Raw genomic sequence first — 13,550 nt, 5'->3', positions numbered from 1 at the left:
GTTCTTTGACTAATTACCTTTAATCTGTGTCCTCTGGTTACTGACCCTTCTACCACTGGTAACAGTTTCTCCATATCCACTCTATCAAAACTGTTCATGATTTTGAACAGCTCCATCAAATCTCTTCTTCACCTCTGCTCTAAAGGAGAACAACTCCAACGTTTCCAGTCTCTCCATATAACTCTGAAGTCCTGCATCCTTGGAACCATTCTAGTAAATCTCCTCTGCACCCTTTCTAATGCATTGACATCCTTCTGAAAGCGTGGTTCCCAGAATTGAGCACAGTACTCCAGCTGGGGCCTAAGCAGTGTTTTATAAAGTTTCAGCATAACTTCCTTGCTTTAGAAACTATGCCTCCATTAATAAAGCCTAGTCTGTTTGCCTTTTTAGCAGCCTTTTCAACTTGTCCTGCTAAGTTTCAAAGATTTGTATCTATGTCTCTCTGTTCCTGAACCCCCTTTAAAATTGTACCATTTAGTTTATATTGACACAGGACCTTGTTAAGAATTGTCACAGCTTACATCTGGAAAACGACCACTTGATGAGGTTTTGGACACTTGGTGGTACATATGGACCTTTGGATCTGTACTGCTCATTGAGTTTCTGGGGAGCTGGCAATTCAGCTGTTAAATTAATTTTATTGTTGTTTTATTGTTATGTGGGAATAGCGTTCATTTACATGTCCATTTACCATTAGCAAGTCAACCCAGGTTACCAACTGGACAAGCAATCACATGGGAGGTAAATACAACCACTGGAACAGTTCTCTTAATCTTGGCCAGTTTTAAAATCATTTTTCTTTTGTCTGACCTAAGAGAACATTTTGTCTCTGTTCTTAAGTGAAATGAGCAGTGTGACCTGGTTTAAAAGAGAGAATATTGGAGAGGTGGGGGCTGTAGTGGGGGAGAGCTGACAGATGATGCATGGTTTTATTTGCGGGCAAACAACCTCCAAAGCTACAACTGTAAGAGCAAAGGGAAAATGTTTTAACCTTAGCTTGGGCAGACTGCCATGTAGATTGAACTGCACAGCCAGAACCTGCTAGATAATTAGCACATGTTAAAGACCCTGGATTTTATTGTTCAATTTTCTACCCACATTTCCCAAAGATTGCTGACTTGTACTGGTGCACAGCTTCAGCAGTAAAGCCTGCCCTCCGGTACCTCGTTCAAACCAGAGGGGGGAGCCAGTGGTGCAGTGGTAATGTCACTGAATTAGTAATCCAGAGGTCCAGGCTAATGCCCTGGGGACCTGGGTTCAAATCCCACCATGGCAGCTGGTGGAATTTAAATTCAATTAATTAATCAATTCAAGTAATTAAAATTAAAAAATATGGAATTAAAAGCTAGACTCCGTAATGGTGCCATGAAACTATCATCGATTGTTGTAAAAACCCATCTGGTTCACTAATGCCCTTTAGGGAAGGAAATCTGCCGTCCTTACCTGGTCTGGTCTACATGTGACTCCAGACCCACAGCAATGTGACTGATTTGCCTAGCATGCCACTCAGTCAAGGGTAATTAGGAATGGACAGCAAATGCTGGCTTTGCCAGCAATGCCCACATCCCATGAAAGAATTTTAAAAATCCTCTTCATGTGTGTGTGTCTCAACAGTAAGTATTTATTGGCTATTCAACCCTGGAAGGTATCATAGTCGAGCTTGATCCTGCCCTCACCCAACATTGACACATTCACACTTCATAGGCAGTGATTAGGAATGGGAACCCTGGCTGATTTTTCCAATTATTTCCCTCTCCCGTCTTCTCCGTAATGGAAAGGTGCTAGGACCAGTTATGGCACCGCAGATACTACTGTGGCTGAGATCAGCTAAACTCAGCACAAACTAGGGATTAATCTTGGCACCACCTTCTGCTGTGTGGCTCAATTCCACACTCGGCAGTGCATCAAGCACTGAGCCACCAATAGTTTCTGAAAATTCTTTTCAACACTGCACACACAGAAATGGTATTGCTTAAAAACAGCATTATTGTCAGCAACTCTCTCAAAGTCAGTTTTATGGTGATATCAAACAGAAGCACTTACTATTAAGTCGTCTATAGGCGTCAGCAGATCATATATTCTTTGGAGAAGAATAAGTGTTACTCAGCAACCTCCAACAATGGAGTCAGCTTGGATCAATAACACAATGTATGGGAACTTGTCATCAATGCTGTTCAGTATTTCACCAGCACATGGACTTCACAAACTTTTTGAGGACTTCCACAAAGTTAAAAATATAACTGAGTTATAAGTTATGGCTAATTCGCACACTCCTGCAAATGAAAGCTGCAGTGTCTTGTCAATACATTTTAAACAAAGGCATACTTTTGAGTTTTCACCATATTTTGAAAACAAGTCAAATAATGGGTTATGACACTTAAATTTTTGCATAATTCTAAAGAGGTTCATTAATTTGAGCTTATAGATGTTGCATTTTGTTTTTGTTCTAAATTACAGATGTCTTACACCCCACCACCACACACACAATCCCAGACAATGGCAAAAGATTTACTCAATTAATTTACTGTATTAATTCAAGCTACTCTATTTTGTTAGCAGATTCTTGTAGGGCTATGGTGATCGAATGGGGGAGTGAGACTGACTGGATTGCGTCATGGAGAGCCGGCATGAACTCCTACTATGCTGCAAATGACAATATATTATACCTCAGACTTGCTTCCTATATGAGCAGGAGTGTCCTGAACTTGTAAAGCAGGAATTTGACTTGTATTACCAATTAGAGGAACGAACTGATGCAAGAGAAATGTAGGCCACTAAATAGGAATGATTAATCCCCGGTTTTGGTGCCGTCCATTGCTCACATTTGACATAGTTTAGAATGATTTCAACAGCCTTTCCGTCAACATCTTTCACAGCTGGGGATGCTGCTCATATTTCCAGTAATGGTTGCAAAGACGAGCTTTAGCAGAGCAACAAAAAGGGATACTGTCTCTCTATTTGAATACCTTATTTTTGAAAAAAGAGAGTTGAGCTACATTCAGCTCAGGAGCTTCATGGTAAGAAAGTATCTCGGGTCGCTTGCAGTACACCTTTGAAACCAATCCAACATTCACAGTTCTTAGCCAAGTAGCTTAGATCGCTAGGTCGAGAAGAATAATTTTAGATATTTACATCCTGAGTGAGCTGAGGAGAAATTTGGATTTTGTTTTGCTTTTAGGTGAAAAGCCATATCAGTGCAGCCAATGTAGCATGCGATTTATCCAGAAGTACCTACTGCAGAGACATGAGAAGATACACACTGGTAAGTGAAATACCAGGAGCTTGTACTGGTGACACGAGATAAACACAAGCCTGTGAAACTCCTTAAAGAGACATTATCCCTTTTGTTGACCTAAAAAAGACAAAAGCAAAGTATTCAAAACCAAACGCAGTATTTGTGTTATCTGCTGCTTGTTCGCGAGTACAAGGTGCAAGGAGAAGCAGCGTGTCTTGGTTGGCCAATCTACAGTGGGGTGAGATTTTAACTCGCTCAGTCATTCTCTCTTCAGATCTCAGTTGTTGCAAAATATCAGGTTATTTAAAACCCTTTGGGTAATGAAGGTGTCTTCCCCTTTCAAACATACACCTCTTTTCTTTCACACAAGGTCCATAAAGTTTATTTTCTGCAGACGTGTGTTATGGAATGGATTTGGGGAAATGTAAAGGACTAAAAATCGTCACATTATTCATTGAAGATATCAAAAACATTTTTTAAAAGCATCTTGCATTTTGATCTTGGTGCAGAATTGCTCTGGTAACCTTCAAAGGGTTTGATAAATTCACATTATTCTGTCACAGATAGTCACCATGCATGGCTATCGATATTATGTTCAAGTTTACTTTTACCGAAATTATCATACAGCTTACGAAATGGGATCGTTGAAGAGATACCATTTCTGAGTTTTATCGTACAGCCTAGGTAAGCGAAGAAAGAGGGATACTGTCTCTTTAGTTTCTTAACCTAAGCACGACTGTTCTGTTGCTCATTTCCCATGATGACATGTTAAATTAAGGCTATTGAATAGGAACAGTATCTGTTATCCATTATATACCGTGACACTGTAATACCCCCGGAGCACTCACGATGACAGGGTAATAGGCCTCCCCCTCCCCACACACCCACCTGGGACATTCACTGTGACAGTGTAATACCCCACCCCCTGGGACACTCACTGTGAGAGTGTAATACCCCGCCCCCCAGGCCATACACAGTGATGCACCATTGGTATTTACTGTGTGCCATGTAATACCATCTTCCCTTGCTGACATTCAGCTTTATCTGCCATTTTTTGCACCTTCCACCATCTTATCTGATCAACTTCCTTTGACTCCTATTTTAGTATTGGGGACAAATTTGGATGTGACTCCCTCGCTCCTGGTATCCAAATCATTGATATCCACAGTAAACCAAAGCAGTCCCAGAACTGAACCCTGCGGAGCACCACTATCATTTTCCAACAATTATGAGAAATTGCCCTGAACTCTTACTCTTCATTTCCTCCATTTTAACCAGTTCATAATTCTTCCCCTAATTCTATGCCTCCTAACCTTCTCCAGTAGTCTCTAGTGTGGTACCTTGTCAAAGCTTTATGTAAGTCCACATACTGCACATCCACTGCATTTCCCCATCCACCATATCAATCACCTCTTCAAAGTCCTCTTGCAAGTTTATCAAGCAAAATCTTGCTTTCTGAAAGCCATTTTGGTTGCTTCTAGTTATTTAGGAACAGGAGTAGTCAATCAGCCCTTCGAGCCTGTTCTGCTGTTCAATCAGATCAGCCGTGATCTGAACCAGCTTGAGGGCTGAATGGCCTACTCCTGGTCCTACGTTTCTCTTCATCTACATAGAGTCATAGAGTTATACAACACAGAAACAGGCCCTTCGGCCCACCGTGTCCAAGCCTATCTATTCTAATCCCATTTTCCAGCACTTGGCCCGTAGCCTTGCATGCTATGGCGTTTCAAGTGCTCATCTAAATACTTCTTAAATGTTGTGAGGGTTCCTGCCTCTACCACCTCTTCAGGCAGTGTGTTCCAGATTCCAAACACCCTCTGGGTGAATTTTTTTTCCTCAAATCCCCTCTAAACCTCCTGACCCTTACCTTAAATCTATGCCCCCTGGTTATTGACACTTCTGCTAAGGGAAAATGTTTCTTCCTATCTACCCCCCTCATAATTTTGTATACCTCAATCAGGTCCCCCTCAGCCTTCTCTGCTCTTAAGGAAAACAACCCTAGCCTATCTAGTCTCTCTTCATAGCTGAAATACTCCAGCCCAGGCAACATCCTGGTGAATCTCCTCTGCACCCTCTCCAGTGCAGTCACATCCTTCCTATAGTGTGGGACTTACATATCTGAAAACTCAATGTCAGATTCCACATGTACTCTGATGACACCCAGCACCACCTCTCTTGACCCTCCACTGCAACTGATTTATCATGCTGCTTGTCTGACATCCAATATTGGATGAGCAGAAATCAAAAACCGATTCTGTTCCTCTCCCTGGCCACAGCCTGAGGCTGAACCAGACTGCGGCACAGTGGCGCAGTGGTTAGCACTGCAGTCTCACAGCTCCAGGGACCCGGGTTCGATTCTGGGTACTGCCTGTGTGGAGTTTGCAAGTTCTCCCTGTGTCTGCGTGGGTTTCCTCCGGGTGCTCCGGTTTCCTCCCACAAGCCAAAAGACTTGCAGGTTGGTAGGTAAATTGGCCATTATAAATTGTCACTAGTATAGGTAGGTGGTAGGGAAATATAGGGACAGGTGGGGATGTTTGGTAGGAATATGGGATTAGTGTAGGATTAGTATAAATGGGTGGTTGATGGTCGGCACAGACTCGGTGGGCCGAAGGGCCTGTTTCAGTGCTGTATCTCTAATCTCTAATCTAATTTCCAACCTTGGTGTCACATTTAACCCTGGGTTAAGGTTCCAACCGCATACCTTGATTGCATGGCCATCATGGTTTTAACTAAAACTTGGCTCACCTTGTCCCTTAATGATGCCTCCCTGCCTGATTAACTTCCCACCATCTGCCCCATCTATCTCCCCCTTGTGGTAGTGTTACTCTTATCATCAAATCTCAGATTGGTTTCTCCCTCTAAGCCTGGAGCATCTCATCTTGTTCCATCCCCGCACCTCTCTAAAATCCAAGTATTCTACCACACTCCCAACCCAGGACTGTCTGAAATATCCACCCTCGTTTCCTCCCTCAGCCTGTATAGTCATCCTCTATGATTTCAATGTCTATCTTAACTCCCCTTGTCTTCTCTTCTGAGTTCACTGTCTTCCTTTAACTTCTCCCTCCATATAAAGTCTGTCAACCATATTCACAGCCTTCACAGTCCTGTCACCTTCAAAGATCTATTCACGTGCACCCCCAGTTCCCTCTGTTCCTACACACTCTTTAGAAATTAAGTCTAAATTGCCTCACCCTATCCCTTCTGCCAAAATGCATCACCTCACACTTCTCTGTATTAAGTTCCATCTGCTCCTTGCCTGCCCCATTCTGCTAGCTTATCTATGTCATTTTGCAGGCAATTCATATCATCCTTACTGTTTGTCATGCCTCCAAGTTTGGTATGATTGGCAAATTTTGAAATTCTACTCTGTATTCCAAGATCCAAGTCATTTATATATGGCGTAAAAAGCAGTGGTCCCAACACTGACCCTTGGGGAGCACTACTGTCTACCATCCTCCTGTCTGAAAAATAACCATTTACCACAACTCGCTGTTTTCTGGCCTTAAGCCAAATTTAAATCAAATTGGACACTGACTCTTCTGTTCCATGAGCCTCAATTTTGTTAACCAGCCTTTTATGCGGTACTTTATCAAACGCTTTCTTGAAATCCATATAAACAATATCCACCGCATTCCCTTCATCAGCCTTCTCTGTTACTTCATCAAAACATTCAATTAGATTAGTCAAGCATGATCTGCCTTTTACAAATCTCTTCTGGCTCTCCTTAATTAACTCAAAGCTATAAGTGCCTGTTGATTTTTTTTTTCCCTGATTATTGTTTCTAAAACCTTACCCACCACTGCTGTTAAACTAATTGACTCAATTATTCTGTATTAATTCAAACTACTCTATTTTTGTTAGTGGATTCGTGCAGGGCTATGGGGATCGAGTGGGGGAATGGGACTGACTGGATTGCTTCATGGAGCCGGCATAGACTTGATGAGCTGAATGGTCTTCTATGCCGCAAATTACTCTGTGACTCTATATAATTGGCCTGTAGTTGCTAGGACTGTCTTTACACCCTTTCTTGAATAAGGGTGTCACATTTGCCATTCTCTAATCCTCTAGCACCTCCCCCATATCCAGGGAAGATTGGAAGATTATGGCAAGTCCTTCCGCTATCTCCACTCCCACTTCCTTTAGCAATCTGGGATGCAAGCCATCCGGACCAGGTGACTTATCTACCCTAAGCCGAACCAGCTTTTCCAGTAGCCCCTCCATCTCAATGTTTATCCTATCCATTGCCTCTACTCTCTCCGCTTCTACCGATATTTTCAGATTTGTTTTCCTTAGTAAACTCTGATACAAAGTACTCATTAAGTATTCTAGCCTTGCCCAGCACCTCTAAGCATATAATTACCCGCCCTGTCTCTAATAGGCCCCACTCCACCTCTTACTACCCACTTACTATTTACATGATTTTTTTGTTCCCTTTTATGTTAACTGCCATTCTATTCTCATATACTCTCTTTGTCAGTCTTAATTTCCTCTTCACCTCCCCTCTCAACCTATTGTATTTGACCTGGTTCTCATTTGAAGAATTCACTTGACATGCATCTTCCACCCTCTTTTTTTGTTTTTTCATAATCGCTATGTCCCTCGCCATCCAAGGAGCCCTGTTTTTGGTTCCCTTACCTACTGCCCTTGTTGGAATATTCCTAGCCTGTACCTGCAGCCTCTCTTCCTTTAAGATAACCCATTGTTCTGATACAGCTCTTCCTGTCAGTCTTTGGTTCCATTTTACCCTGGCTAGATCCCCTCTCATCGCATTGAAATTAGCCCTCTTCCAATCTAGACATTCTACCTTATATCGTTCCTTGCTTTTCTGCAATACTAGCCTAAATGTTATGATACCATGATCACTCTTACCCAAGTGCTGCCCCACAGACAGTTGGTCCACTTGGCCCACCTCATTTCCCAGCATCAGATTCAGCAATGCCTTCTTTCTAGTTGGGCTGAGAACATACTGATCAAGGAAGTTCACCTGAACACATTTCATAAATTCTTCCCCTTCCTTTCCCTTTACTTTAACATTATACCAATCCATATTTGGGTAATTAAAGTCCTCCCAATATCACCACTCTATAGTTCTTGCACATCTCTGTGATTTCCCTGCACATTTGCTCCTCTATCTCTCTCACTATTTGGAGGCCTATAGAATACGCCCAGCAGTGTAATCATACCCTTTTTGCTTCTCAACTCTAACCAAATGGATTCTGTCCTTGCCCCCTCAAAGACATCCTCTCTTTCCAACACTACAATGTCTTCCCTAATTAGTACTGCCACCCCATCTCCCTTTTTTCCCTCCCTATCTTTTCTGAACACTTTATATGCTTGTATATTAAGTGCCTAGTTCTCACCATTTTTAAGTCACTTTTCCGTTATTTCCACTGCATCATATTCCCATACTGTTATTTGTGCTTGTTGCTCACCCACTTTACTTACCACACTGTGTGTTTACTGACATGCATTGTAATTCTGTTTTTGCATTCCTTGTAGCCCTTCTCAGTTTGCTCCCAACTAATATGGAACTACTCCCTTCTCTAGTGCTATCCAACACTCACATTATGCACCTCATTCCTCTTTTCTACTTCTCTATGCTGGTGCCCATCCCTCTGCTAATTTAGTTTAAACCCTCCGCAGTCACACTAGTGAATCTCCGTGAGGAAATTGGTCCCAGTCCTGATGAGATGCAACCCGTCCCTTTTGAATACGTGCCTTCTGCCCTAGAACTGATCCCAATGCCCCAAGAATCTGAAGCCCTCCCTCCTGTACCATGCTTCAAGCCACTCATTGATCCTTCCTATATTCCTATTTCTACTCTCACTGGTGCGTAGCAATGGGAGTAATCCAGCGATTATTACCTTCGAGGTCTTACTCTTTAACTTCCTGCCTAGCTCCTGAAAATCTGACCATAAGACCTTGATGCCCTCCCTATGTTGTTGATACCAATGTGTACCACAACTTCTGGCTCACTCCTTTTCCCCTGCAGAATATCCCGTACCCTCTCCATGATGGACACCTCTATCAAACCTCCCTGTAACCTTCTTTGCCGTAAGGAGAACAACCCCAGCTTCTCCACATAACTGAAGTTCCTCACCCCTGGTATCATTCTAGGTAAATTTCTTTTGTACCCTCTCCAAGGCCTTGACATCCTTCCGAAAGTATGGTGCCCAGAATTGAACACAGTACTCCAGCTGAGGCCTAACCAGTGTTTTATAAAGGTTTAGCATAACTTCCTTGCTTTTAGAGCCTTTTCTTCTTGCCCTTTGATATGTCTGGACCTTCACTCCAATGATATAATATAGCAGTCCGATCAAAGTGGTACTCTTATTATGTAAGCCTCTCAGTCGGCCACTGTAATACACCCAGATTCTCATTGTGACACTAATACACTGGGTCCCTTCAGTGACAGTGTAGTGTACCAATTCCTTGTTGTGCATATGTGATATACTGGATGCATCATTGTGATGGTGTAATATACAGGAACAGACATTGCATTGTACAGGGATTCTCATTGTGGCATTGTAATGTACAAGCCCTTAGTGTGACACTAATTAGCCTGACAACTCATTGTGTCACTGTAATATATGAAGTTCTCAGTGTAACACTGTAATGCACTTGGTCCTCATTGTTTCATTAGTTCAATATACCAGGCCACTGAGTGTAATATACTGACCCCTCCCTTTTACACTGTACCATATCAAGCCAATCACTGTGATACTGGGGCATTTTGACAACTGTATTTTGGACAATTCCTTATGACACTAATGTATCAGCCTCTCAGTGTGATGTTAATATTCCGGGGTCCTTACTGTAATACTGTGGCCCTATAAATATGCATGAAATACTCACTGCGACACTGTAATTTACTGGCTGCTCAGAATGACACTGTGTTATTATGCCAGGACATTCATCGAGACACTGTAATATACCTGGAATCTAGAGTTTTGATGCTTTCTTTAATGTCTATTTTGAGAGCTCCTAGTGGCACGTTCTGCAAAATCAGTGCATAACTGAGCTAGCTATACAGACCAAAGAAAACCCCAGGTTTGATCCTTGGTCTGTGCTCAGTTAGCTGATCTCAGCCAGCGCATCATTTAAGACTACACTTGGCTTCAGTGCCCCTGGGTTAGCAGTTGAAAAAATCAGCCAGCGTTCCTGGCCATGATCTGCTGTAAAGCTCCTGTATGTGTGCTTCAGGTCAGGATTGGATTGGGCTGTGCTGCAGTGGCCCGTGCAATTGAAGATTTTGCCAGAAGTCACAGTCCAGGCTCACCCATGAAGAATTGCTGCTTCAGAAAAATATTTGGGATGGCACCCCAGCAAGATTTTGCATGTCCGGAAAGGGGCAGAGAAACTTGGGCGGGGATGAATTACTACTTTATCTGCTTCAGAGTTGGGCTGCTTTCCTAGCCATTTACATGGATTAAAACACTCGAAGAGAAGTAAGCTGGGAGCAGAAATTCACAGCTTAAGTTAAAAGCTATTTTAGATCACAAGATCTTGTACATTGCAAAAAGCCATGCATTAGAAGACTCTTTCTTTGATTTCACAGGTGAGAAGCCATTCCACTGTGATGAATGTGACATGAGGTTTATTCAGAAATACCACATGGAACGACACAAAAGGACACACAGTGGGGAGAAACCATACCAGTGTGAATACTGCCTACAGGTACTGTATTACAGGAACAGCATTAATACTGACTGCAAGTAACTATTACAGGAGCAACCCGAATACTGACTACAACCTACTGTCTTGCAAGAACTTAGTACAAGTTTCTGTATTGCAGGAGCAGTGTTAATATTGACTACAAGTAACTGTATTACAGGAGTAATGAGAATACTGACTGCAAGTGACCATTACATGTGTAATGTGAATACTGACTATAGTTTACTGTATTGCAGGGGCAGTGTTAATACTGACTATAAGCTGACTATTATAGGGACAGTGTTAATATTGCCTAACCCTATTGTGAGCTTGGCTCAGTTGGTAGTGCTCTCATCTGCATCAGAAGGTTTTGAGTTCAAGCCCATTTCTTGACCTAAACTCTTAATCTGGGCTGTCACTTTAATGCAGTACTGAGGGTGTGCTACATCCTCAGCGGGGTCATGTTTCCAATGAGACACTAAATGCCTGCTTTCTCATTAAAAAATCCAGTGGAGCTATTCAGTGAAGGGTATAGAAATTCTCGCAGTGTCATGGTAAATATTCCTCCCTCAGCCAGCCCCACCGAAAGCAGATTCATTTGTCAGTTATCTCACTTGCTGTTTGTACAGTCTTGTTGTGCGCAAAATAAGCTGCCGTATTTATCAACATAGCAACAGTTATTGAACTTCAGTTGTAATTCCTGGAGTGTTTGGGATGTCCTGAGGCCATAAGACACTATATAAATGCAGGTTCTGCCTTAATTGCAGCTACAATGTAAGTACTGCTACTATATGTTGTGTTACAGGAACGATGTGAACACTACGTATAGGCACTAACTACAGGTTCAGATAACGCCTACAGACTCTGTATTACTGCAACAGTGTGAATACTGCCTTTGAGGAGCAGTGTGAAGCTGCTTAAATATACTTTATTATAGAAACAATGGCAATCCTGCCTACAAGCAATGTTTTAAGTGAGCAACGTGATACTGCCTGAAGCTACTAGGTTATAGTGCAGTATTCATAATGTCGAAAGGTACTGTATTACACCAATATGAATACTGTATTACAGGAGCAGCCTAGGGTATTGTACTACAGGATCTCTGAATGCTGCCAAATGATACTGTATAACAGCAAGATGGAAACTACCTGTGCAAACTGTATTACAGGAACAATGTGAAAACTGCCAAAAATATTGTATGACATGCAGTTTGAATACTGCCTACAGGTCCTATATTACAGGAGCAATACAAATAGCACCTACAGGTACTGTGTTACTGGAGTTTTACTAATAACACCTACAGGTCCTATATTACAGGAGCAATGCAAATAGCACCTACAGGTCCTATATTACAGGAGCAATGCAAATAGCACCTCGAGGTCCTGTATTACAGGAGCAAGGCAAATAATGCCTGCAGGTCCTCTATTACAGGAGCAATGCAAATAGCACTTCAGGTCCTATATTACAGGAGCAATGCAAATAGCACCTACAGGTCCTCTATTACAGGAGCAATGCAAATAAACTTACAGGTTTTATATTACAGGAGCAATGCAAATAATGCCTCCAGGTCCTATATTACAGGAGCAATGCAAATAGCACTTCAGGTCCTATATTACAGGAGCAATGCAAATAGCACCTAGAAGTCCTATATTACAGGAGCAATGCAAATAATGCCTACAGGTCCTATATTACAGGAGCAATGCAAATAATGCCTACAGGTCCTATATTACAGGAGCAATGCAAATAATGCCTACAGGTCCTCTATTACAAGAGCAATGCAAATAGTACTTCAGGTCCTATAATACAGGAGCAATGCAAATAGCACCTACAGGTCCTCTATTACAGGAGCAATGCAAATAGCACCTACAGGTCCTATATTACAGGAGCAATGCAAATAAACTTACAGGTTTTATATTACAGGAGCAATGCAAATAATGCCTCCAGGTCCTATATTACAGGAGCAATGCAAATAGCACTTCAGGTCCTATATTACAGGAGTAATGCAAATAGCACCTAGAGGTCCTATATTACAGGAGCAATGCAAATAATGCCTACAGGTCCTATATTACAGGAGCAATGCAAATAATGCCTACAGGTCCTATATTACAGGAGCAATGCAAATAATGCCTCCAGGTCCTATATTACAGGAGCAATGCAAATAGCAGCTAGAGGTCCTCTATTACAGGAGCAATGCAAATAGCACCTACAGGTCCTCTATTACAGGAGCAATGCAAATAGCACTACAGGTCCTATATTATAGGAGCAATGCAAACAGCACTTACAGGTCCTCTATTACAGGAGCAATGCAAAAATGCCTGCAGGTCCTATATTACAGGAGCAATGCAAATAGCACTACAGGTCCTCTATTACAGGAGCAATGCAAATAATGCCTACAGGTCCTATATTACAGGAGCAATGCAAATAGCACTTACAGGTCCTATATTACAGGAGCAATGCAAATAATGCCTCCAGGTCCTATATTACAGGAGCAATGCAAATAGCAGCTAGAGGTCCTATATTACAGGAGCAATGCAAATAATGCCTACAGGTCCTATATTACAGGAGCAATGCAAATAATGCCTACAGGTCCTGTATTACAGGAGCAATGCAAATAATGCCTACAGGTCCTATATTGCAGGAGCAGTACACATAGCACTACAGG

The 13,550-nt window shown here is 42.1% G+C and overlaps 1 protein-coding gene across 3 annotated transcripts in view; it reads left to right on the top strand.

Annotated features, from left to right (window-relative positions):
- The window catches only part of LOC137358610 (zinc finger protein 148-like), a 245,868-nt gene that overhangs the window by 212,061 nt on the left and 20,257 nt on the right, over positions 1 to 13,550 (top strand). For 2 of the 3 annotated variants that reach the window (XM_068024673.1, XM_068024670.1), the window contains 2 exons: positions 3,179 to 3,262; positions 10,794 to 10,912. In XM_068024673.1, the coding sequence (XP_067880774.1) occupies positions 3,179 to 3,262; positions 10,794 to 10,912 (203 nt within the window). The remainder of the gene's footprint in view (positions 1 to 3,178; positions 3,263 to 10,793; positions 10,913 to 13,550) is intronic. The other variant, XM_068024671.1, reaches the window with a different exon arrangement.

The sequence above is a fragment of the Heterodontus francisci genome, chromosome X (assembly GCF_036365525.1).
Source record: "Heterodontus francisci isolate sHetFra1 chromosome X, sHetFra1.hap1, whole genome shotgun sequence".
Lineage (NCBI taxonomy): Eukaryota > Metazoa > Chordata > Chondrichthyes > Heterodontiformes > Heterodontidae > Heterodontus > Heterodontus francisci.
This window is presented reverse-complemented; position numbering and strand designations above follow the sequence as displayed.